A 24,897-nucleotide genomic window follows, 5' to 3' on the forward strand; every position below is an offset into this window, starting at 1 on the left:
TCGTATCGGTATGTGGGACAAAAATCTTGAGGATTTTGGTAATTTTATCAATTTGTACACATTATCTATGTACAATAATAATCAATAAAATAACAATTTACTTAGTTTGTATTCCTACCTACGTATCGATAGGTCAATTTGATCAATTACTCATCGTAATTGGACTTTGCATTATCGATCGACAAAAGATAAGCCCTCGGATAAGCCATTCAATACCCGTTCGTCTTCTGACTTTCACGTAACGTAACGTAAAAATTAGATATTTATTTATCATTGTCGATTGCACGCGAACACAATATTAATCTCGGGGATGTCAAAAATCCGGTCCCTCTCTACGCCACGAGCGTGACGCAGTTTTCATTTGTATATGGCTGATTAGTGATTACCACCAAGTGCTGACTGCTGAGTGATATTTTTGTTGAAAAAGGATTGTGTTTTGTAAATTTGGTTCAACATATGTGCTTCATCTGTTTGGATTATTTTATCGAAGTGGGCCTATCATAATAAAGGTCTTCTTGACGGATTCACGGAAGACACAACAGGATGTAGCAGATAATACTAGTGATTTTTTTTTCTCCGCTGTAAACGTAAGTATTTCGTTCTCTATTGGGACCCAAATTAGAAATCACAGCTTTCTTTTTTTGATGAGAGAGAAAGCATATCATTCTACTACAATGCTATAAGAAAGGATAACCTAACCACCTGTTTCCAATTTGTTTTTTCTGGAATTGAAATAAACGGAATTTATGGTACTTGGTCAACTTGGTGTATATTGGTATCTAAGTAGACTGTAACAGCCAAATACCTAGTGAGATAACTCAGATAAGATAGTTTTAATTGTTTGGTAATGGGGTTTATTTAGTACAAATCAATTTGCGGTGGAGCATTAAAACTAATTGATAATTGTCGCGTACTTTCATTTCATCAATGGTAATGGTAAAACCATTCACATATACCGATAATGTAGTAAAAATCTTCAACGTCTAGGGAAATTAAGGGGGAATTTCCACTTTTTGTTGTGAAACACGTGAATTATGCTAATGATTCCAGCTTGAACCCAAATGCCAAATATGATACGTGTGTAACCTTCATCAGACTGTTAAGAGTTGAACCGGTTTATCTTCTTACCTCCTGGATGTGAATATTCTCTCTTCAGTTTAGAGGTGCTATAAGTAGCCAGTTACAATAATTAATGTAAATGATAGTTGGACAAGTCGCAATTAACCAGTGTATCCGGGAAACATATGAGATAGCATGCTTGTCTTGATAAAAATGTCCACTACTCGGTCCACTACCTAGTTGATAATGTGAATTTTGCTTTTTTTCAAATTATGTGTTAGATATAGGTTGTTGGTGGAGGGTGGTTATCATCCTAAACGGTTAACGAGGCGGCTAAGCATCTGCCTATAGGGAAACAAAAGCAAAACGTCAAAACTATTTTTACCATACCATGTTTAAGAATATTTAATTAGGTAGTCATTTGTTGGTTATCTTAGTTATCTTTTAACCTTTAGCATTGATAACTTCAACATTTTGCTTTTGAAAAAATAAAGTTAGCACTATATACGTCTTCGTTGTTTTGCTAAATATGTTCCACTTATCTATCTGTAAATAATAAATTAATAAGCATTCATGCCTACAGACCCCAGAGTCAGATTATTTGTTGTAGACGATGACTCCAATCGCAAACTGTGATACAATCTCTCCTATTTCACCAAAATTTCACAAATATTTCATGGTTCATTCATCAAGATTTCATGGACTTCCCCAACATGTGTACACCAAATGTACCCCTTGATATTAAGAGACAAGTGTTTAAAGCATGCGCAACGTTTAACGACATGACGCGCTTTTATTATACCTGAAATATAATTTAAAAATAAGGGAAATAAAATAACGTCATATTGACGTTATACTCGAATACATGTTAAGTGAGCTGTAATTCGTAATTCCATAATGATGGAAATGTCACTTGACGTTTGCTTATAAAAATCGCCATCTTTGTAAATAAAATAACTTCATTTGAAAAAGATAATACACAGTCCATTTTATAGCTTGTTGCAAAAGCAGAAGAAAAGTTGGTAGGTGCGAAATCCTATTATAAAGATTATAAAGAAAAGTTGTTTTCATGGATGAATAAGGAGTCTCTTACGAACAAAGTCTTAAATGTGACGATAATGCTGGCATGTATGAAGGAAATGTCAAAGGTATTTAAATCTTCTATGCTATCCTTTGGTGCACTCATTTACAACTTTCACAATGTTCACGACCTGGGAGCGGAGCGTCCCCTTTGCCGGCGCGTCTTATCACAGCCATCAATTTTTAATAAACACTTCTGCTATTTCTCACTTTGCGCTTTGCGAATTTTCGTGTTCTATGCTGCACAGTTGTGCAGTACTATTTCTTAAAAATGTGTTGTGTGAAAGTAAAGACGCCAAAAATGTGTTTGCTTAAGAATTCCTATACAGGGTGGTGACTTGCATAACGCATCATAGGGATTTCAATGAAAAATTCATAACATGCGATTATTGGCTCCCCAAATTATTTTAGAGCAAAAATGTATTAAGGTTTTTTGTAGAAAAAAATTTTTTACGTCAATCAACCGCATTACTTTTCAATTTTTTGCATAATAAAGACGGAAAATTGGAAAATTAAAACCCCCATCTTTTTCAATAATCTGTGATGCCATGGAATTTTATAATACAAAAACTACGCCAATATCCGTCATGCCATGGAATGTCTGTTATAAAATAAATCAAATTCTATCAAAAAGTATTATATTTGAAACAGCGAATTCAACATAAAGAAAGACCAAATTACTAAAAACGGTTTCCTAATATAACAATTTACAATAAATGTTCGAATAAGTCACCATTAACTGCAAGAGAGTAACCAAGTCGAACATAAAATCCATTTCGAACAGCTGCTAATTGATAACTGGATATCTTTTTGTTTTAGAAAATTCCATGGCATCACAGATTATTGCAAAGGTGCGGGTTTTATTTTTCCAATTTTCCGTCTTTATTATGCAAGAAATTTAAAAGTAATGCGGTTGATTGACGTAAAAAATTTTTTTCTACAAAAAAACTTAATACATTTTTGCTCTAAAATAATCTGGGGAGCCAATAATCGCATGTTATGAATTTTACATTGAAATCCCTATGATGCGTTACGCAAGTCACCACCCTGTATAGTAATCAAGAATTCTTAGAGAATGCCCCAAACTTGCTGGAGACTACCCCGAATAGACTTGAGACTAGCCACGAATTTAATGAATTCATTATTCCCGTACAAATTAGAAGACCCACTTTTCCAGCAGGATAATGCCCATCCCCATATTGCAAGACGTTCTATGGACCGATTTGCACAGGATAATATCAATCTCTTGCCATGGCCACCCAGATCTCCCGATCTATCGCCCATCGAGCATGTTTGGGACATTATGGGCAGAAGGTTGAGGAATTTACCGCATCCTCCGCAGACGCTGCAAGCTCTACAGAATGAATTACAGGGGGCTTGGGACACAATACTCCAAGAGGAAATCGACCATCTACTAGAATCAATGCCACTGAGGTCGGAAAGTGAGGGAGTGTATAACCAATAGGGGAGGACCGAGGGGCAAACAACTTCCAAAAAGTGTACACCATATTTAAAATATTTGATATTTAACGGTATTTGTAAGTAATTAATGTGTATTTGTAGGACTTAAAATATTTGAAAAGTAATCAAGCATTTAATAAGTAATCAGAACATTTTCAATAGAATCAAAATATTTCATAAATAATCATAGATAATTAAAATACTTGAAAGTAGTAATTTAAGTAATTGAGATGTACTTGAATATATTTGAAGTAATTAAGAAGTATTTGGAGATACTCTATATATTTGATAAACGTCACTTTTTGAATCATTCCTTTTCGCTATCCACTTCTCGTTTCACTGGAAAGGATGCCAACTTTCAATTCAAGTGGAGGACTATTATACCATATTGTACTATAATTGGTTAGGCATATCCATTGTGAACGAGTTCAAAGTATCACTTTGAACTGTCACACTCAGTGGGCCCTTTGGAAAATGCTAATAGCATTAGTATCTTCCTACTAAAAAAATCCTAAGTAGGTCGAGTATTGTATGGTGGTTTCTACGCACCAAAATTAATAAGAAAAAGTGTTTTCCTGAGAAATTTTGGTGCAGTCGATTTTTGGTAAAAAAGGAAGGTTATACACTGCCTTTTTTTGAGCCCCGAAAAAAAAATTGTCTGAGATCAACCCGGAAAAAAATTTTCTTATAGAATGTGGCCTGTAGAATTCATAATTTCAAACAGTTCCAAGATTGGGCTACTAGTTCAAAAGTTACAGCCCTTTGAATTTTCTTTCGAAATAGGTTTCTAGTCTATAACTTTTGATTGAGAAGTCTGATCGAAAAAGTACGAATTGTTATGGATTCTACGCACCAAAATTAATAAGAAAAAGTGTTTTCCCGAGAAATTTTGGTGCAGTCGATTTTTGGTAAAAAAGGAAGGTTATACACTGCCTTTTTTTGAGCCCCGAAAAAAAAATTGTCTCAGATCGACCCGGAAAAAAAATTTTCTTATAGAATGTGGCCTGTAGAATCCATAATTTCAAACAGTTCCAAGATTGGGCTACTAGTTCAAAAGTTATAGCCCTTTGAATTTTTTTTCGAAATTGGTTTCTAGTCTATAACTTTTGATTGAGAAGTCTGATCGAAAAAGTACGAATTGTTTTGGATTCTGTTGGTGGAACCCCCAAAGCAGAATGAGAGGCAGAATGTTTTTAAGGTTTCAACAATAATGTCCTCAAACTTTCTCCAAGTAAGTACGCCAGAATGGTGCCTCGCAAAATCAGTTCTGAGTTTTTTAAAATCACTTTCTTGAAACAAAGTGAACAAACTACAGGCTCTCTGGATTTTGTCAAATTTGTTATTGTCAATGCAGAGAAAAAGCATTACGAACTGCAGTCACTGATCGGCCGGGCGGGGATGTATTTTTTTAAACGGTAGACGCGTCCGCCTGCATGCGAAAATTGACCCTTCCCCACTTTTTTCAATTTTTTTGGAAAAGCAAAGTTGTACAAAAATGCTGCGGATTTTTCCGAAGAGAAAACGCGTTTGCTATTTATGAATGGGCGGCACAGGCTGACTGGCGTCGAGGTGTGACCTTGGGAGCATAATTTTTTTACATCCAATTGTTTAATCTTTCTGTATAGCAATCCTTTTGTTTTTTTGCGACGCTGTCGCACTTTCGCTCGTTGTTCTACTTGGGGTAGGGGGGGGATAGTGGAAGTAAAGGAAACAAATTTCAGCTGAGATTAAGGGAAAGGATTTTACCAGAGCCTACTACTGATTTTACCCATACCTTATGTATTAAGATTAACATGATTCAGAAAAAAATTTGCTGTGGCTGGCACAGATACCATCTGTACACCTGCGCGTTCTATCCAAAGATTTTTAAGCTCTTCCTTTTTTGTCTAAGAATTTATGTACCAAATTTGGTTCTAATCGGTTCAGCCGTAAATGAGAGTACAAACGGACCGACACCCTTAAATACTGTATTGTAAACGACTAAGGAGTTCACAATAAGTAACTTAAAACAACTGCTAATAAAGGAGATATTTCCCTGCGAAACTGATGCGCTCGCGGTTTTTGAGCTTGTTCACTAAGTATTTCATCAGTACGCGAGCCAACATGACGGGTCAACAACTTGACCTTACCATTATCAAACATGTAATCAAAATACTCAACAAGTAATGAAAGTATTTGAAATTGTAATTGAAAGATTGAAAAAGGAATTAAAATATTGAAAAGATAATTAAAATATTCACAATGTAATCAAAGTACTGGAAATGTATTTGAAGGTAATGAAAAGAATCAAAACATACTCAAAACGTAATTAAAGTATTGAAAAGGTAATCAAGTAATTAAAAATTCCAGGTGTACAACTGTACACCATATTTAAGGAGTTATTTCCCCTCGGGGAGGACCAACCCATTATTAATAAAAAATATGTTTATATATTTTTTTTTTCTTTTAAATTTTAATCAATTGTTACCTTTTAGTAGTTAAACGTTTTTGCCAAGTTTGGTCAAAAAATCTCCACCTCTTCTTGGTGTTGCGATTTCCATGTCACCAAGTATAAAATCATGGAGAAAAAAGATCGGAATTGTATGGACTTGCTATATTGTGGTAGGCATCTTGTGGTTATTTTTTAATAATTTGGTACATTGGGAACATCAATAAAAAACCTATTTCAGTACTTACTTCAATGTTAGAGCAAGCCTTTCTCGTGAAGGAGTAGAGTTTCTCATTTTGGTATTCTGATGTTGGATTTTAATTTTCAACTTCTCATGGAACCTGTCAAAGGATGCAATAGGCATTCTGAAGAAGTTGAAAGACTTACTTTCATCAAGCCTTAGTTCTTCACCACATAGCAACAACTCATTTAGGATTCAATAACCTCGTGTTATGAAAACGAAGCAACTGATTGTTTGACCTGTAAAAATCCATGCCTGCAAGCACCTGCTAACCGATAAAATATCGGCCTATTTTTTACCAACCGCCCAAAATCGGTGTGCGTGCAAATAGCCTTAAGGCTATTCAAAACATACGACTCCATTATACCAAATACTTCTCCAGATATTCGAATTCAAATTTTCACACATGCATCTAGAAAAGAAGTTTAATCTTCACTTTGTAAGTACCTACTCTGTTACGACATTTTGTTCTTCACAGCATATCCCCCGTCGTTAGTAATCCGGTCCTGTCGAAAGTGGTACCGTTGGATGCGTCTCGGGGAGACCTATCACTTTCCCTTTGTGAGTACCAACTTCCGACACATTTTTTTCTTTTGAAAAATTTTCCTAAAGAACTATAATCGCATTTCATAATCGCGGTTGGTATTTTTGTAACATATCTATAGGTAAGGCATAAAGACATTTGGGTGTAAAAGACACCTTATCAATAAAGCATATTATTCCACCAACTGTATAAAGAACTGCATTTACGATGTGTTTAGTAATCTTTAATTGTTAGTAAGTTGTGTAACTATTTGTTTTTGTTATTTGGTACATTACGTTTTTTGTGACCTTTACTTATTCATTTTAGTGGCATGAAAAATAAATCTTATTATTATTATTATTATCATTATAGGTTCTACAGAAATAAATATATTATTGTCAGAAATGACAAATGTGTCCGATAGACACACATTAACCGGATTAGGGTTAAGGTATCGTGGGTGGATGCACCATCTTGTTGAAACCAACTTTTGTTTTTTTTTGTGTGCCATGTACATGGTTGTATTTGTAATAAAAAATGTTACTCAATACAGTATGTACTTTTTTACAGACCATACAAAAAATAAAGTTTATGATTTCTCAAAAACGGAACGTTATACCTATTGAAACTCTCTCAACGGTGTCTTTTAGAACTCAAAAAGTGGCAATGAGAAAGTGTTTATTTTTTTGTATCATCATAAAAAATAAAAACAAAATTAGTAAATTGCAGTTTTTCTGGAATCTCTTCGGAATCTTCTGGTTTTCTTTATAGTATAAGATTGCGCCTCCTTTCTCTAATTTGACCATCTTATCTTCTATGATTTTCGAGATCCCCCATGATAGATCCTTATCTTGGGCACAAATTTATTTTTCATTCCTTAAAAATTTCAATGTAACAAATATGTCAATAAGTTCAATATTATAATAATTGTTTTTATTTGCAGGTGTAAAAATTTGCAATGGATAGCTATAAGCTTCTCACTTCCATAATCTTCTTCTTGTGGACCATATGCATAATCTCCGCCCAGAATTTCCAATGTAACTCTTCGGACACGTGCCATTGCACAACTGTCCAAACCCACTATGAATACCTGTGCCCACCGGAGGAAGTGGACGTAGTACTGAAAGTGGAACCGCAATATTTGGTAGACGTGCAGTGCATAACGGACAAATCAAATTGGATCGATCCAAAACTTCCTCAATTAAATCTTGGTTACGTCGAAGCCTTCAAATTTAGAAACTGCCCCATTCCTGACAGCGTGTCAACTTTTATGGACAATCTTGGAGTTTACAAAGTGAAGTCATTAAAGGCAGATTATATGAAATACTTTAAACATTTCAAGGCAAGCTTTCTTTCGGGATTATCGTATTTAGAATCCTTAACTTTAAGTAATAATGAAATCGAAATCATCGACGATGATGTGTTTATGGGCTCAAGTAATTTAACGGAAATCGATCTCGGTTCCAACTCAATCCGTTTAACACCAAACTTGTTTAAGTATACGGAAAAATTAACTCTCATAGACCTGTCGATGAATAATTTAGATTCTATTCCCGATACGTTATTTCATAACTTAAACAACTTGCGGGTATTATTTTTATGGGGGAGTAATTTCACTACCATCAATGGCAGCATATTTCGTGATCTTACCAGCTTGAGAACTCTAGAATTAAGCCATTGTCACATACAGCATCTTCCCTATGACGCTTTTTACTCATTAAAAAATTTAACGGCCATTAATCTGGGCATGAACGAATTCGAAACGCTTCCCGCAAACACATTTGCAAAGAGTACTCTTCTTGAGACGATTAAAATGGAAAATAATCCGCATCTGCAATCTCTACCAGATTACTTATTTGTAAATCTAAAACTTTTAAAAACAGTCGGACTCAAGCGATGTAAGTTAAATTTCCTACCAGAAAATCTATTCGCCGAATGCACAAGTTTACAAAATGTGTCTTTAGGGCATAACGAATTGAAAACGATACCCGAAAATATTTTTAAAGATTTATCGAAACTTGAGAACTTAGATTTGAGTGACAACGATATTCAAAATCTACCAGAAAAGGTTTTCCATTCTTTGGAAAATTTAAAAAGATTAAATCTTGCCAATAACAAACTAACTACGATTGTCTCAAAGCTCTTCTTTGGTCTGCTCAGTTTAGAAATCATTAATTTAAGTAATAATCAATTAGTTTCAATTCAGAGATATTCATTTCAACGATTAACTATATTAAAAGAAATCGATTTGTCGCATAATTACTTGGTTCTAAAAGAGAATTTCACTACTGTATCCCCATTTAATGATAATTTGCAATTGGAAAAAGTGGATCTCAGTCACAATAACATAACACGCATAAGTGACGATTGGATAATCTCAAAGATCCATCTGCGGGAAATAGACTTCAGCCATAATCAAATTGATAACATAAATGTAAGTTCAATTCAGTGTCGGATTCCATTATTATTGTATTTTTTTTAGTTCCGTTATTTGATAACTGTGTCTCCAAGGTTACAAATAGACCTGTCCAAGAACAGGATTAAAGTTGTGAATTTCACATACTCAGAAAAATTGGCTCGCAGTCAAGGAAACCTTAATTCATATCCGGCAGATGCGCCCAACACTGAAGTACTTCTAGGTGAAAATCCAGTTATTTGCGATTGTCATATTTTCGACTTTGTGAGGTATTTACGGCGCGACATCGATCCCATGGTACCTTCTTTGGTAACTGTTAAAGCGGACAGTTTAACATGCCAGTCGCCCGATTATTTAAAAGGAATTCTTGTCAAGGACTTAGAGTTGAAGATGCTGACTTGTGAACTTCAACAGCTCGAGAACAGAAAATGTCCACAAAATTGCTCCTGCATTGTACGTCCATGGGATAAAGCCTTAATTATCAACTGTATCAATGCAAGTTTAACCCACGTTCCCGAATTAAGTTCTGAAACAAGTTCTATATTTAATCATACCGAGATCTATTTGGCAAATAATAACATAACTTCTGGTCCGACAGTCTACATGGGTTATGAGAACATTACAGTGTTGGATCTATCCTCAAACAGTATCGATGGGTTCCAATGGGTTCCTCCTAAGCTTGAGGTATTATATTCGTAATTTAAACCGTTATTAATGATTGTTTTTAGAGCTTAATTTTGGAAAACAATAATCTTAGTTTTCTGAATTTTGAAGTGTTGGATATGCTGAATAGGTCCATGTTAAAACACATCTACTTGGGTAGAAATCCATGGGATTGTAACTGTGAGACGGCGAATTTCAGTCAATTTTTATTAACACATTTACCACAGCAGCAGGTAAGGAACCAATTATTTATTTTAAATCTTTTGCTTTGTGTGTATTTTATTTAGTTTCATGTATCAATTTTGTCGATTTTTATATGTCCATTTATTGTTCCCTCTTCTCCTCCAAAGTCATTGAACTGATTAAGCTTAAAAGAAGTTTCTTGGATGGATTTTTCAATGCACATCTGCAATTTTGGTCTCAAATGACTATATAGGTTCTGGTACTCCAAAAACGAATCGAGATTTATCACCAATTTCAGTGGGTAATTAATGCTGGAGCATATTTCTTTAACACCATTGACTGCGTTTCTTAAACTTTTGGTAGCCACATTGCGCCTTACTTATTTTAGTTGACTCAAATTATCTTGGCATCTTAAATTTGCACTTGCAGTTTTGCCTTCGATTGATAAACATTTCTTTAAGGATTGCAACTTATTTTTAGTTGTGTTAACTTTCATGTTGTTTGTGGTCTGCAGTAGCGGTCCCAGGATTTGGTAAAGGGAGGGGCCTAAACCCGAACTTTGTCCCAACACGGAAAAAAATAAAAGATATCTGATGAAAAAAAATGGACAATGGGCCCCCCCCCCTGGGACCGCCACTGGTGGTCTGTGACATGTTTTAATTAATTTGAATATATAATCTTTCAGTTTGTTTATGTTATCTTTAGAAGTCAACTGAGAGTTCATGCCTTTTTCGTATTATGTATTGTTTTTCATTCATTTTGTTTTTGTGTCATGGAGATTAAAGGTAGGTTTGTTTATGAAAAACCATGTTTAGATTGTTTTCCCAATTTAACCCCATTAAGCCATATATTAGAAGGGTCTTAATAACAATATGTTGTTTGCAGGTTTTCCATTTGTTATTATTAAAGCTGTGAAACTTCAATATATTCTTTACTACTTCATTTTTGAAATTGATTCTTGATCGATATATATGTAGTCTTGTGATGAGTAAGACCTATATCCAACTAGGACACCACAGTGCCGTAACCAGTGGGACACCATTCAGAACACACATAAGCAATAGGAGCATATCTCACTTGGTGTCGGTTTGGTCCCTCCACCAGTTTGATGGCGCCACCAGTCGTGTAGCATTTGTACATTCCACTGATGTCTCCACCGGTCATGAGTTTTGATACTGAAAGATTTATCATGAAATTCAGTGCAGATCTTCACTTGACATCCGCACATATTATGTTAAAAAATTTGCTTGGATACTCTAGTAAATCATCGTACAAGGTTAAAAATACTCCACTTATAAAACGATTAGCAACAAAAGGATATACCCTCTTTTTTCTCCAGCATTCTTCATTGCACATATAAGTGAATGCTTAATTGGTTGCCCAGTTTGGTTGCTGCAGTATCCACAGTGACGCCACTGGTTGCGCCATCATGGTATCCTGGTGGGATAAAATGTTGAAGAAACACATTCTTATGTTTATCATCTGAAACCGACGTTTTCTTTACATTCGAAATTAATAATACAGATTTCTGTAATAGGTGTCATAAAATAAAAAAACCACAATTAAAAGAGGTTTCTTTGTAGAATTTGAGCTCTCTTCATACAAGCGATGTGTCACACATACTCTGCGTTAGAGCGCGCAGTAGGTACACGTTTAAGCGCAGGTGTTGAAAGTCACCACACGGATCAAAAAAGTCACGCCACTCTATGGTAGTTATAAATATTTACTCTTGTTTTAAATGCAGGTAACTTGATGTCTCTTTACCTTATCTAGTCGCTTATACCATTATCATTAACAAAATCAATGTCACAAGCAAAATTACCAATGCAAAAAATAGCGTTACATAGTCACAACAATTACATATTTGGAACGCCTTTACAAATTTGAGTTTGTCATTTGAAAGTTTAACAAGACTGAAAGAATAACATCAAAAAATTTACTCAGAGCTTGATAAAACAAACATGTTTTGACAGTGAACGATATGACAAGGCTGCCATTTTCTCATTGCCACTTTTTGAGCTCTACAAAGACACAGTTGAGAGATTTGCAATATAGCGTTTCGTTTCGGATCATCAACTTTATTTTTTTATATGGCCCGTAAAAAAGTACACATAGTATTGAGTAGCACTTTTTATTACGAATACAACAGCATACTGCACAAAAAAACAAAAGTTGGAAACTGTTGGTTTCAACAGGATGGTGCACCCGCACACAACGCCCTAATTGTGCGAGAGTAATTATGGAATAAATTTCACGGAAAATATGTTCAATAGGTATTCTCGCACGATTAGGGCGTTGTGTGTGGGCACACCATCCTGTTGAAACCAACAGTTTCCAACTTTTGTTTTTTTTTGTGAGTCGTACATCGTTGTATTTGTAATAAAAAATGTTACTTAATACAGTACTTCGGGCGTATCTTAGGAAGTAATTGGAATTTTCTGATTTTATTTGAAGCATAATAATAACTCTTTAATTGGGAATCTTTTCTTTAATTTGACTATCTTGGACCTTGGGTCTTGCCTTTTTTCTGTTCACTATCACTGAAAAAGAATCTGTCATTACATCTCTATGTCTAAAACAGCCTGATTGAAAACAGTCGAACAAGATGAAAATTTGTGCAGCCATTGTACCATTATGGATATCTTTTTTTTAATAGAACAAGAAAGAAATGATATTGTGTTATAAAACACACACAAATGCCTATACAGGTAGGGGTCATCCATTAATCACTTGACTCTAGAAGAGGGGGGTAAAAAAAAGTTTTTGGCAGTCTTACATCCGTTATGCGCAAAATTTTAACGAAATAACAAAAAACCATATTTACCAAGAAAAATATTTTAGTTTTTTAATTTTGACTTTTTTTCTCAGTTTTTTTGTAATAAAACCTGGTACAATTTTTTTAGGTTATACACAGAAAATGTCTTTAAAATAAAAATTTTTTGATTAGAAAGTTGGATGCTGTTGCGGCGCTCCAAAGTTTTGTTTCAAAAATCAGTCCTGTATTTTTCGTTTTCGTATACCCAGTATACATATCCAAAATTTGAACAAAATCCGTCGAGCCGTTACCTAGGAAAATTGTTTTTGTTTGTAAACATAAAAGAGGCTTAACTGACTTTTCAAATAGTTTTTACACCCACTTGTGTTTTTTTTTAAAATAAATACAGATAATTGGGCTTATTTCTTGTTTGTGATCACGAATTTCCAAAAAAATGGGGTTTCAATTATTGCTTATACACTCTTTGTTAGCCATTATGAGGGGCTTCCTTTAGTTTATGTGTTAAAACAGAACCCCAATCGCAGTATAACTTTAAACACACTATTTTAATTTTTGTGATTAGTTCGTTCTTTTTGAATTGGGTAGCTTATGGCTCTGTGACAAGAAAAATCTTGACGATCAACGTGCGCATGCGAACGCTGCGCAATATAAACTTTCTTATGTATCGAGAATATCTTTTTAAAGTTTTAATCACAGATGCTTCTTTTAAAGGCAAACACATCTCATGTTGTAAACATTAGATGTGCTCATGCGCAGTCTATTGCGCATTCTGTGCAGTCCCAACTTCCTTGAAGATATTTCTTTGAAATTTTAACCATAGATGCTTCTAGTAAAGAAAAACATATCACATGTAAAAATGGAAAAATACAAATGTCATTAGCAAAGGCAAACACATTGCACATAGTAAAAAACAAATGCATGCATACCCAGACTGCAAAATGCCAACTTTTTTACTTACGAAAATCTCTCTCGAAAGTTTAACCAAAGAGGTTTCTAGCAAAAACAAACATATCACATATAGCATAAATTAAACAATACTTTGTGAATGTCTCACTCTAGTCCACCTGAGATGAGTCCGCTTCCAGGATTCTGACGTGTGGAATGGCTTGAGTAACGTTGAGGGGTCGGATGAGTCCAGTGCCGTTTTTAACATAGGTACAGTCGCAGCGTTGCACCGATGGGCCCGTGGGCCCCGGGCCCACGGAATGAAACGATAGTCAAAATAATAAACGCAATACGCTGCGTAACCGTATTATACGCAACATCCTACTATTCAGTTTCATGTGAATGATTCACATTGAACATTCATTACAATTAGAACATACTGTTACGAGTCTAGAAGGTTCGACCAGGAAATGACAACATTATTAACGAGCTCCTAGCGAGTTTATAATTTTGCGGCGTCTGTCCGTCCGTCCGTTAGCATGATAACCCATAAATGAATGAATCGATTACGATGAAATTTTGCAGGTGGATTCTTTATCAAATTTGTACATCGGAGTTCGTGAATTGGCAATGTAGACCAAAAAATAAAGTAGGCCCTTTTGACATCTCCGTTAGTTATGAACCGAATTGCATGAAATTCAATATGCGGATAGCTTTAGCCATATAAAACACAATTCCAAAAGTTGGGCCTAATCGATCATCATTCACAGTGCCCTTTGCGCATCTCGACCATTTACAGACCGAATTGCAAACTTATTTACTTATTTATAAAGGTACCTATTTAAATGAAATTTGATACATAGCCACTTGGTATAACACCAAATTTAACGCCAGTTTCAAAATTTCGTTTTGCGCATGCGCAGTGCCAACTTTCTTATTTATGGGGGGATTTGGAATAAAAGCAAATGTAGCACACCGCACGTTAAAGTTTAAAAATTTATTTTAAAAAAACTATTGAGTTGATTTTTATCAACCTAATTTTGTTTGAATTGTAATTCTTTATGTGTAAGTAAACATAGTTTCATTTTTATACTGTTTACTTATTTACTCGTAGTATTCGATTTTATTTTGAAACCAAATAAAAATTATTGAAAAAAGTAAATTCGGTAGGCACAGATAATTTCTATTTTCTAGTCTGGACGAGCCCATGAATACTTCTTGCACCGAACAATTTATTGTATTAAAAATGGCACTGCGGATGACTAGTCAGAGAAGTAGTACAAAGGGCCCGAATTTGAGGGTTAGGTACGCGTGGACCCTATCCATCCTCCCATCGTAATCCATAATCCACTTAGCTATGGCCTTTTGGGAAGTACTGGGCAATACATAGAAAATGCACTGAAGGCAGCCGACCCACTCTATAATCCGGCAGTAGTAGATAGAGAGCCAGTGCCAAAATGTCTCTGAATTTACCAAGGCTAGTTTTTGCCTTATAGTACATTACAGTAGTTGTGTACATACATGTGTCTCTAGTATGTTTCCAAAGCTGTTGTTTCTGTTGTAATTAAATGTATTTACTAAGACTGAAAATTGTTATACAAATAATGTATTTTGTGCAATTTGACTAAATCAGTAAATCGCGCAGGAACTGAGGCGCAGGTTAAGACCTTTTCCACACCTTTTTAGGTACTTTATCAAAAAATATAATTTTTGATTGACCTTCGGTAAATTTTATATTTTTAAAAATTTCAAATGTCATCCCCTAAACAAATTATACCTCTGGGCAGCCAAAAGTACAAATTTTCCACTGATATAAAACAAAACCCCACTTTCCATAAGACAATTTCAGAGACCATATCAACCAGTTCTGCTGGTGTTTGGAACATTTTCGCAACGCTGATTAAAAAACAATCATACACTGCTGACACTGTACTGTTAATTTTACCATGGCACACTTAGGTGCGGAAAAAACGTTTTTTTACAAATTGGCGTTTCGACTTGGTTTTTCTCTGAAATCTTCTTATGGAATGTGTGGTTCTGTTTATATCAGTAGAAAATTTGTAATTTTGACTACCCACAGGTGTCATTTGTTTAGGGGAGGTGTCATTTGAAATTTTAAAAAAATATGACATTTAACAAAGGTCAATCAAAAAATTATCTGATTGTGGAAGAGATCTTTACCTGTACCTCAGGCCCAAAATTAGCCGCCTTCGCGATTTAGTTTCTCTTTAAAAAAATTTCGAAAAACTGTCAAATTTAGACGAAAAAAGGTTATAACAGCGAAACCGTTAAAGTTAGGGGTATAGCATGTTATGATGTTACATAAAAAAATAAGTATTTTTCAAGTACATTCCAAATCAGTAATAAAATCAGTGTTCCATTTAAAAAAATGCAAGTTTGATACGCCACTGGAATACAGCACGCATTTTAGAAACATGCCGGTAGTAATTTTGTACAATTTTGCTTTTTTCTTTATCTTCTATGGTAAAGGAGTTATGATCCGAGGGATCTTAGGCGCTACACTCTGTACATAAAGACATTCATTTTTATTTGTATACATTTACTGCTTTCCATTTGAGTGCGTGAAGCTCTGGTGTAGTTCGTTCGGAGCAGCTAATTTTGCAAGTTGTTAATTTTGCACACATTTGAATTGACATTCACAGTACATAAATAACCACAAAAGTGTTTCAAGCCCCAAGCAAATAGGTGGTGCATGAGGGGACAAGGGAAATCCAATTTCGGGCGCGTCAGAGCTCGAAGGTTGCTTAAAAGGAACATTGGGCATCGTGCACGGTACAGCTTAGAGCTCCTCTTTCACTCAAATGGAAAGCAGTAATTGTAACAGCGACAAGCGCAGGCCTGCACCTAATTTTTGTTTCTTGTTCACTGTACTACCAACCTCTAAAACACAAAAGTTACTAAAAACATAATGTGGCCATGCATATAATTCAGACAGCTGGCTATGGCGCGGTTTAAAATTGTATGACACCTTATAATGTAGCCAATAGCTATCTTTTAAAAATATAATTATATTAACATCGCGAACATTAACCATATTCAACTACTAATTGTTGAGAGTGGCCACCCAATGTCAGGAATGTACTATTTTTTCAACATTGAAATTTAAAGGGCAATGACCTCGCTGCACACAAAATGATTCATTTTTGCACTTACTTGCACTAGTCGCTTACCCAATTTACGTGTGCGCCCGTAACTTATATGTCTACAGTGTGGTCCATTAAGTGTGTAACAAATGGGAATTTTTTTATTAGTTACACATTCAAGATCTAAATAAGTGAAAAGTTGGATAAACAGTATACAGGGTAGGCTAAAAATATGAAATTTACCCAAGAATAAAGTACTATAATTTCGAAAAATAGAGCAGTGTTATTCAAGAAGGTTGTTCAGAATTAAAAGTTAGGTACGCTAAAATTTTAAAGTCATGGCCTCTCCTTTTCAGATTCAATAAGTACTCAAATTAGCTTCTTCATATTGAACAATCATTATAGTAAAATATTTGCGACAGCCTAGAGCTCTGTATATCGCTGCAACAAACATGAAGTTGGGTGATATATAGATCTGTGTAAATTTTGCAAATACAGTTTAATTCAAAGAGTACTTGGTTGTGATTAATTTGATACGTATTGAATTAGAATAATAAAAGTATGTACAGTACAGAGGTCATTTCTAGAAAAAGAAACAAATCTGAATGAGGGACTGTGTATTTAAGCATAACTTAATTCTGAACAACTTTACTCAATGACATTGTTGCAGGGACCACACTGCATTATTTATTGTCAAATACAAAAATTCAAGAACCGAATATGAATTTACTTGTGTTGTAATTTTTGCAATAAAGTACAATAATGTACAATAACAAAAATGTAGAGTGTACACTATGCACAGTGTACGTGGTCAACAGGAAAAGAGACAAATTATAATCTTTAGACTCAACCTTTTAATTGGCTGTTAGGATTGGTTGCAAAGTTGGTTAGTCTGGCATATATTTCTTCAAGGTCTTTACAACTCTGTTGCCGAGTCTGTTCTGGTTTTTATAACTGCAGTTTTGATTTGCTCAATCATCAGGGTCCATTTGTCCTTTTTGCATAAGTAAAAAATCCTTCTTAAGTGGTCTTCTATCCTCAAAGCTCTTCTATTGATTTACCTGACAGTTTTGTGAATTTTTCTAAAATACTGCCGTAAACACATTTCTAGATGTGTCTTGTGTATATGATCATCTCTAAATTCATTTATTTTATTTGTATTACTTTGTTACAGATTGATGTGAAGAATATCAAATGTAAGCAGTCAAGGGAACTGCTAGTTCAGTTAGATTTCAAAGAATTATGTCCGAATTATCGCCTGTTGGCAGTGAGCGTCAGTGTAAGCGTAGCATTAATGGCACTTCTGGTCGCCGTACTGACAATCGTGTACTATCGCTATGAGCTCGAAATTAAAGTATGGCTATACGCCCACAACATATTATTATGGTGGATTACGGAGGAAGAAATTGACAAAGATATGCAGTATGATGCCTTCATCAGTTATTCGCACCAAGATGAAAATTTTGTGACCAACGATTTAGTGCCCAATTTAGAAAAAGGTCCGCAACGCTACGACCTGTGTATACATATACGAGATTGGATAGCGGGAGAATTTATACCCACCCAAATTGTAAATTCAGTGGAGAAATCTCGAAGAACTATTGTTATCCTATCTCCTAGCTTTTTAAGTAGTTGTTGGGGTAAAATGGAATTTTCTACTGCGCACGCTAAGTCGGTAAAAGACGGTCGCCGTCGCGTCATTGTTATAGTGTACGGTGATGTAGATTTGGAGAAAGATTTAAATGACGAATTGAAAGCGTATATAAAAACGAACACGTATGTAAAATGGGGTGATCCATGGTTTTGGGATAAACTGAGGTATGCGTTACCTCATTCAAAGATTAAAATGACTCGTAAATCTCAAAATATAATGATTAATATGAACGATAAATTAGATCTCTTAAATAACATACCGTCTACACCAAATTCAGGTTCAACACCGCCTGCGTTGGATATGGAGCCACCTTTACTTCTAAAAGATCACCCTTTAAATTTTCGAAGTAACGAAATCCTTACTCCTCCTGCAGAAGCTGGTCTTAAACCTTTATTGATGACGTCCACAAAATAAATTTTGCAATGTGATATTCATTGTTATTGTTTGTTACTGGCAATAATAATTAAACCTGCTCAGTTTGTTAAAAGACTGATGTTTGTTGTACTCATAGTTTACATATTTCGTTATTAATTTGTACATCTTTTTGAAAGATTTATTAGATACGAATATTTTTATGTATTTTATTGTTACGATTAAGTTTTATTTTTAAAGTGTATAAAAGTGTTGTGAGAGGATATTGTACAAAAACTGTTAGTTTAGTATTGTATATCTTATTGATGGAACATTGATAATAGATTTTAATTTCGGAGTACTGTATACCTCATTATAAACATTCTCGAGTGTAACGGGAAAGGGTTGCTATGTTTACTGTTGAAAAAATAAATACAGTGTATTGATGAATTCAAGAAAACAAACTACGTCCAGAGTTGTACACAAATATATATGTATATATATATAGATATTTTTCACTATAGTCTTTGTGTCACTTGTAAAGTTTGGTTTCCCTAAAGTTGTTCAAAGTGGTTAATAATGAGAACTGTTATACCGTTACTTTTAAGAGTTCACATTTCGAAATTTCGCGTAATAAACTTGATAGGTTCTGCAAAATGAATAATTTAAAGCAAGTTAATGACAATGCAGACCACATGATTGTTGCCACGGCCCTAGAGGTATTATAGGACTACGAGGTAGTGATGGTACTTGGTGGGGATAAGTACCTGCTCATCATGCTCAGTGCCCTAGCCGCACCATCAGCAAACATATTTTTCAAAACCTGGAAGGGGAACGGCGTCCTCAAAAGTATTTGGTCCCAACAGCTTCAAACTGGCATACAACTTGAGAACGCCACACATATTTCTCCACCTGAATGTGACTAATACAGCCCTATTCAGACCGGGCAAGAAGAAGGTGGTCAAGTTGTTGATGGAAAATAAAGGTCTTTTCGAAGAAATGAAACATTTTTCGAGCATGGCACTCAAGCTGAATCTGGTCTACGATTTTTAACAACCCTCAGCGGTGTAAGGTAAGAGATACTTTAGATAAATTGTAAAATCCAAATTCAATTTGGCATCCCTATACCACTAACATCCGAAGCAGCCTGCCAACATTGCGTGAGAACTTGCCTACAAGTGCAAATGTACTAAGGACACCAGATGAGATCTATTCACTGATCACTCTCCTGGGGATGGTAGACTTCAAAGTTGGGGTGGGGATTGGAGACCTCATTATACAGTGCGTCCCAAATCGGGTGGGATTGCATGGGTAACTTTGTTATTATTAAAGATAGAGAATTGGTTAAATGGGCAATGTTTTGCAGTTTTGGATGCGTATTTAAAATTTCCTTATGGAAATTCAAAATGTCGCATAGGTTCGACGTAAATTCAAAAAAACTAAAATTGGTCATTTCCTTGAATGTCCTTATATCATCGAAAGTATAAGAGATATAAAAAAAGTTTTATATAAAAGTGACTGTCTTTGATACGCTTAATTTAGAATTGATGTCAAAAAAAATTCAAGATGGCCACTTTTGAGGAACATTTACCAACTTCCTAAAGTTAAATGGGCGCCATATTGGATTTTTAGATTACTTGATAGATTTTTAAATTCTCTTTTCAACAAGCTATTATAAGATTGAAAATAAGATACCAGTTATATTAACGGTTTTTGTATTTTAATCAAGTAGTCTGTGACGAATAATAAAAAAACAAAACAAAATCTATTCCGAGGCAACAAAACAATGAAAATAATTACACCAGATGTTTAAAATACTGGCCATTGTTAGTGAAACACACTTCAAGACAGTTTAGTTTAGGCAACGTGTTGCCATTGATGATTATTATTATTATTGTAGTGGTAGCTACTTCCACTTTACTTTTATTTTTTAATTAAGTAGGTACTTACTTTTATAATTTAATGTACTGTACATAATTCGTGAATTGTGACCTGAGCAGCCAGTTTGTTGGTAGATAGCATAAATTAACCCTTCCTTCGAAACATACGTTGTCGAGAAAAATCCTTTAAGGAAGTTTATTGGAGAATTTGTAAATAATGGTGAGCAGTTAAAGAAACATCGAAGATTACAGGTCCAATTACATGACTTCCCATTATGCCATAAAATACATTAATTTAAAAAAATATTACTTGATTTCGGCGTGAAACTACAACATGTAGGTTTTCCTGTGACGAGTAGTGTTCATAATGTCGATTTGAACACTTCCAAGTTAGAAAAATAAGATTCATCTGTCCATATACTCGGACTGGTAAAACTGTTAGTTTCGATATTCTTGCGGATAAACCACCTACAAAATGTGGCCTGGGACAATGCATCAATGGTAATACATTGTGTAAAATAAAGGAAGTGTCTTGAAATGTCTTTAACTGGATAATGGCATGACTTTTTTCGAGGGGATAGTTTGTAGTTATACCACCATTTGTAGTATGTAAGTATGGATAATAAGTCAATAAGTGATATGTTATAAAAATCAAATTTTTCTAGACCTAATGCTTATATAAAATTTTGGAGGGAGTTGTAATGCCCCCCCCCCCTCTCATGAGTGCGTCCCTGATTTTTTTAAACATCTGATGTAATTATTTTCATTGTTTTGTTGCCTCGAATAGATTTTGTTTTGTTTTTTTTAATTCATCACAGCCTACTTAATTAAAATATAAAAACCGTTGATATAACAGGTATCTTATTTTCAATCTTATGTTATGATGGCTCGTTGAAAAGAGAACTAAAAAATCTATCAAGTAATCAAAAAATCCCATATGGCGCCTATTTAACTTTAGGAATTTGTTAAATGTTCCTCAAAAGTAGCCATCTTGAATTTTTTTTTGACATCAATTCTAAATTAAACGTATCAAAGACAGTAACTTTTATATAAAACTTTTTTTATATCTCTTATACTTCAGACATTCAAGGAAATTACCAATTTTAGTTTTTTTGAATTTACGTCGAATCTATGCGACATTTTGAATTTCAAAAAGTAAATTTTAAATAAGCATCTAAAACTGCAAAACATTGCCCATTTAACCAATTCTCTATCCTTAATAATAACAAAGTTACCCATGCAATCCCACCCGATCTGGGACACACTGTATATTAAGAGAGTCGTAGTTACTCTGTGAAGAGTCACGGGTTGAGTCGGATCTCTCGGAATTCTACTCCTATAGTAAGCTATTGTTTACAGTCTTAGCGCCCACTCTCCATTTTAGGCAAGCTTCATTAACTCCGTAGATGAGTAACGGTCTAGAGCACTTTCGAGGACTTCTCCATATCGCTGATCAAGGAGCTCATCCTTTACCCACTGCTAACGTTAGTACAAGTACAGACGCAACCAATGGGATCGGGTAGCAAAGACTCAACCTTTCAGAGTTGACGCCACGCCATGAAGTGGACGTCTTCTCCGTTCACGTAGAGTACGTCATCAGGCGCACCTTACTACTCAATCATTGAATAGAACTTAATGTTTTATTCAATTTTTATTTCATGCTATCAGGAAAATTTAAATTTGATTCCATAACTTTGGTTGTGGTTAATTTGAGTCAACTCAAACACCGCGAGTCTCTGTTCGATTTACAACATTTATTTGATTCCCCGAAAATCTCTGTTCAAGTGTTCCAAAAACAAAATAACACCCTGCGCCGTCAATTTCTATGGATTCTGTACTCCGCCATGTCCCAATTGATCCCGATTGGACTTGCAACGGGGACGGTAACCATACCTGAACGTTTTTCTGATTGACGAGGAAGCGGTACGGTTTGAAGAAGCTACAGGGGGACCCTAAAATTCATGAAAATAAAATATTAAAATTTACCGTCCCATCCTGCGCCATCTAGTACTTTAACTGTAGCCAGAAAAATGAGTAACTTTGCACATCGGCTTAGCGGTTATCTTAAGAGCGCGTATGAAATTATACATCTTTGCCGTTACACATGACCTTTGGGTTAGACAGAAAGTGCGTATTTAGTTTTACGAACCACGAGCTGTGCACCCAAGAATGATGCTGTACGTTAAAGGCGTTTTCAATGCCAAAAAGAGATAACAACAGGTAAGGCACGTTTGTGAAAGAATGGTCAACTTTGAAGCATTTAAGTGAATGTTGTTCATTCCTTCACAAACATGGCTTACCCATGTAATCTCTTTTTGACGCAGTAATCTCCATTAAAAGCGCCTAAAACGTAGCACCATTCTTAGTTCACCGTGCACAGTTCGTAAAACTGGATACCCCCGTTTGCCCTCTAACTCGAATGGCATGTGTTAGAACGGCACGGATGTATAACCTCATACGCGGTATTAATATAAGCGCTAAGCCGATATGCAAACTTACTCATTTTACTGACTCTATAGGTACCATTACATCGCCTACGGTGGCGCCAGGATCTTCACAATTTCTGGTGACCTACAAAATAGAGCCTTTAAGAATCGTGAGTATTATACTCGAGTCCCCCTCACATCACGATTCTAAAGCTAAAGAGTAGTCCACGGGTTCGCACCCTCGTTTTTCCACAGCCACCCTTCAACTTCTAGGGTTGCGGCTGATTTGCTGTTGCTTATGTGGCCTCATATACGATATCTAGTGAATCTGGGGTAGGATTATAATCTTTCTCGCCGCGGGTGATAGGTATAATTATGTAAAAAACCAAAAAAGTTGGGACCGTACTGGAAGGTATGCAGGTACGTTAGAGACACACATACAGAAACTTTGTGGATGTCGGTACATTGTAGGTTAGTCTCTCAAACCAGCTTGCGATCTACAGCATGACGTTCAAAGATCACCACAGTACAACAATCTGGTGGACAGGTGAACTGCAAATGGAGGGAGGGAAGCATCTGCAGAGAGTCATGACGCCCCGTGACTAAAACCACAGGCCCACAGACATGTGCAGTTATTATCAGGCAAACAGACATAAACGACTAAAGGCGTCTTGGACTATGTCCAGTCGCGTCTGATTCTGTGTGTGGCCAGCCTTACAGTATTCGCAGATTTTGCCTCTTACATTATATGCCGTGCTGGTCACATAGTTTTTTTTCTTGTTCTTATGTTTATCTGATTACAGATTTTTGGCAGACAACACACATTCTGAGTTAGAAAACCGCTGCGGCTACGACTCAAAGTAATATATTTTAATTTCGTTGAATGTTTAAAAAAGCAATCAATTAGTGCACGTTGTGAGGCCATCGGTCAGGTTCATCTTTTTATCAAGTTAGTTTAAACTCCTCGCACAGCTATTTTGGTAGCTTATAGCTCTGGCACATGCAGCCAAGAAAAATCTGATGATAATTGCGCATGCGGCAGTTGCGCGAACTGCGCAATATAACTCCTTATATTTTATGGGAGATATTTCTCTGAAATTTCAACCATAGATGCCTATGTAGTAAAAGAAACATAGCGGATAGCGCACATAACATAGCTGTGGCCTATTGGGAAGTATCAATGCATGGAAAATGCGCTGAACAAAAATTTAAAAAAATGCGACTTTGTCCGCTCGTTCGTTGAGACGCTACTAGTTCTTTAGCTATTGTTCTACTTTTTTCGCTATTTGGTTCATTATGGTGTGAAGCAAGGCAGGAATGTTTTCTGCGTTTATTGCTAAATAAGTTATTGTAAAAAAAAACGAAAAATCAGTTTTTTACATGTTCCATAATTTTACACTTTTGCCGTGTATTAACGATCCTTTTATAATTTGGTATTGCTGTCTGTTGGTCTGTCTGTCTGTTCCTTTGTCTGTCTGTCTGTTCCTTTGTCTGTCTGTCCGTGTGAACGATGGTTAGAAATGCCCGATCGCTTTGACGTCTCCGTTAGTTATGAACTGAATTGCATGAAATTCAAAATTGGCATAGCTTTATCCATATATTACGCAATGCCAAAAGTTGAGTCGAATCGACTCAAAATTCACAGTGCCCTTTTCGCATCTCGACCATTTATAAACCGAATTGCAAACTTTTTTATTTGGACTAAATGAAAATCTAACGCCAGTTTCAAAAATTGGTTTTGCGCATGCGCAGTGCTTTTTTTTTATC

At 35.3% G+C, this 24,897-nt stretch overlaps 1 protein-coding gene across 1 annotated transcript; it reads left to right on the forward strand.

Annotated features, from left to right (window-relative positions):
* The first annotated feature begins 146 nt into the window (after positions 1 to 146).
* LOC116164919 (protein toll) lies at positions 147 to 19,359 on the forward strand. Its single transcript, XM_031479181.1, has 5 exons — positions 147 to 587; positions 7,736 to 9,226; positions 9,275 to 9,892; positions 9,937 to 10,104; positions 17,994 to 19,359. The coding sequence occupies exons 2-5, from the start codon at positions 7,751 to 7,753 to the stop codon at positions 18,885 to 18,887; spliced, it is 3,156 nt and encodes a 1,051-aa protein (XP_031335041.1). The 5' UTR covers positions 147 to 587; positions 7,736 to 7,750; the 3' UTR covers positions 18,888 to 19,359.
* Positions 19,360 to 24,897: the final 5,538 nt, after the last annotated feature.

This window comes from Photinus pyralis, unplaced genomic scaffold (genome assembly GCF_008802855.1).
Source record: "Photinus pyralis isolate 1611_PpyrPB1 unplaced genomic scaffold, Ppyr1.3 Ppyr1.4_LG2, whole genome shotgun sequence".
NCBI lineage: Eukaryota > Metazoa > Arthropoda > Insecta > Coleoptera > Lampyridae > Photinus > Photinus pyralis.

Coding starts and splice junctions, on each gene's coding strand:
- LOC116164919 (XM_031479181.1), top strand. CDS start 7,751: ATGGATAGCTATAAGCTTCTCACTTCCATAATCTTCTTCTTGTGGACC. Junction 9,227..9,274: donor ATCAAATTGATAACATAAAT/GTAAGTTCAATT, acceptor TATTTTTTTTAG/TTCCGTTATTTGATAACTGT. Junction 9,893..9,936: donor GGGTTCCTCCTAAGCTTGAG/GTATTATATTCG, acceptor GATTGTTTTTAG/AGCTTAATTTTGGAAAACAA.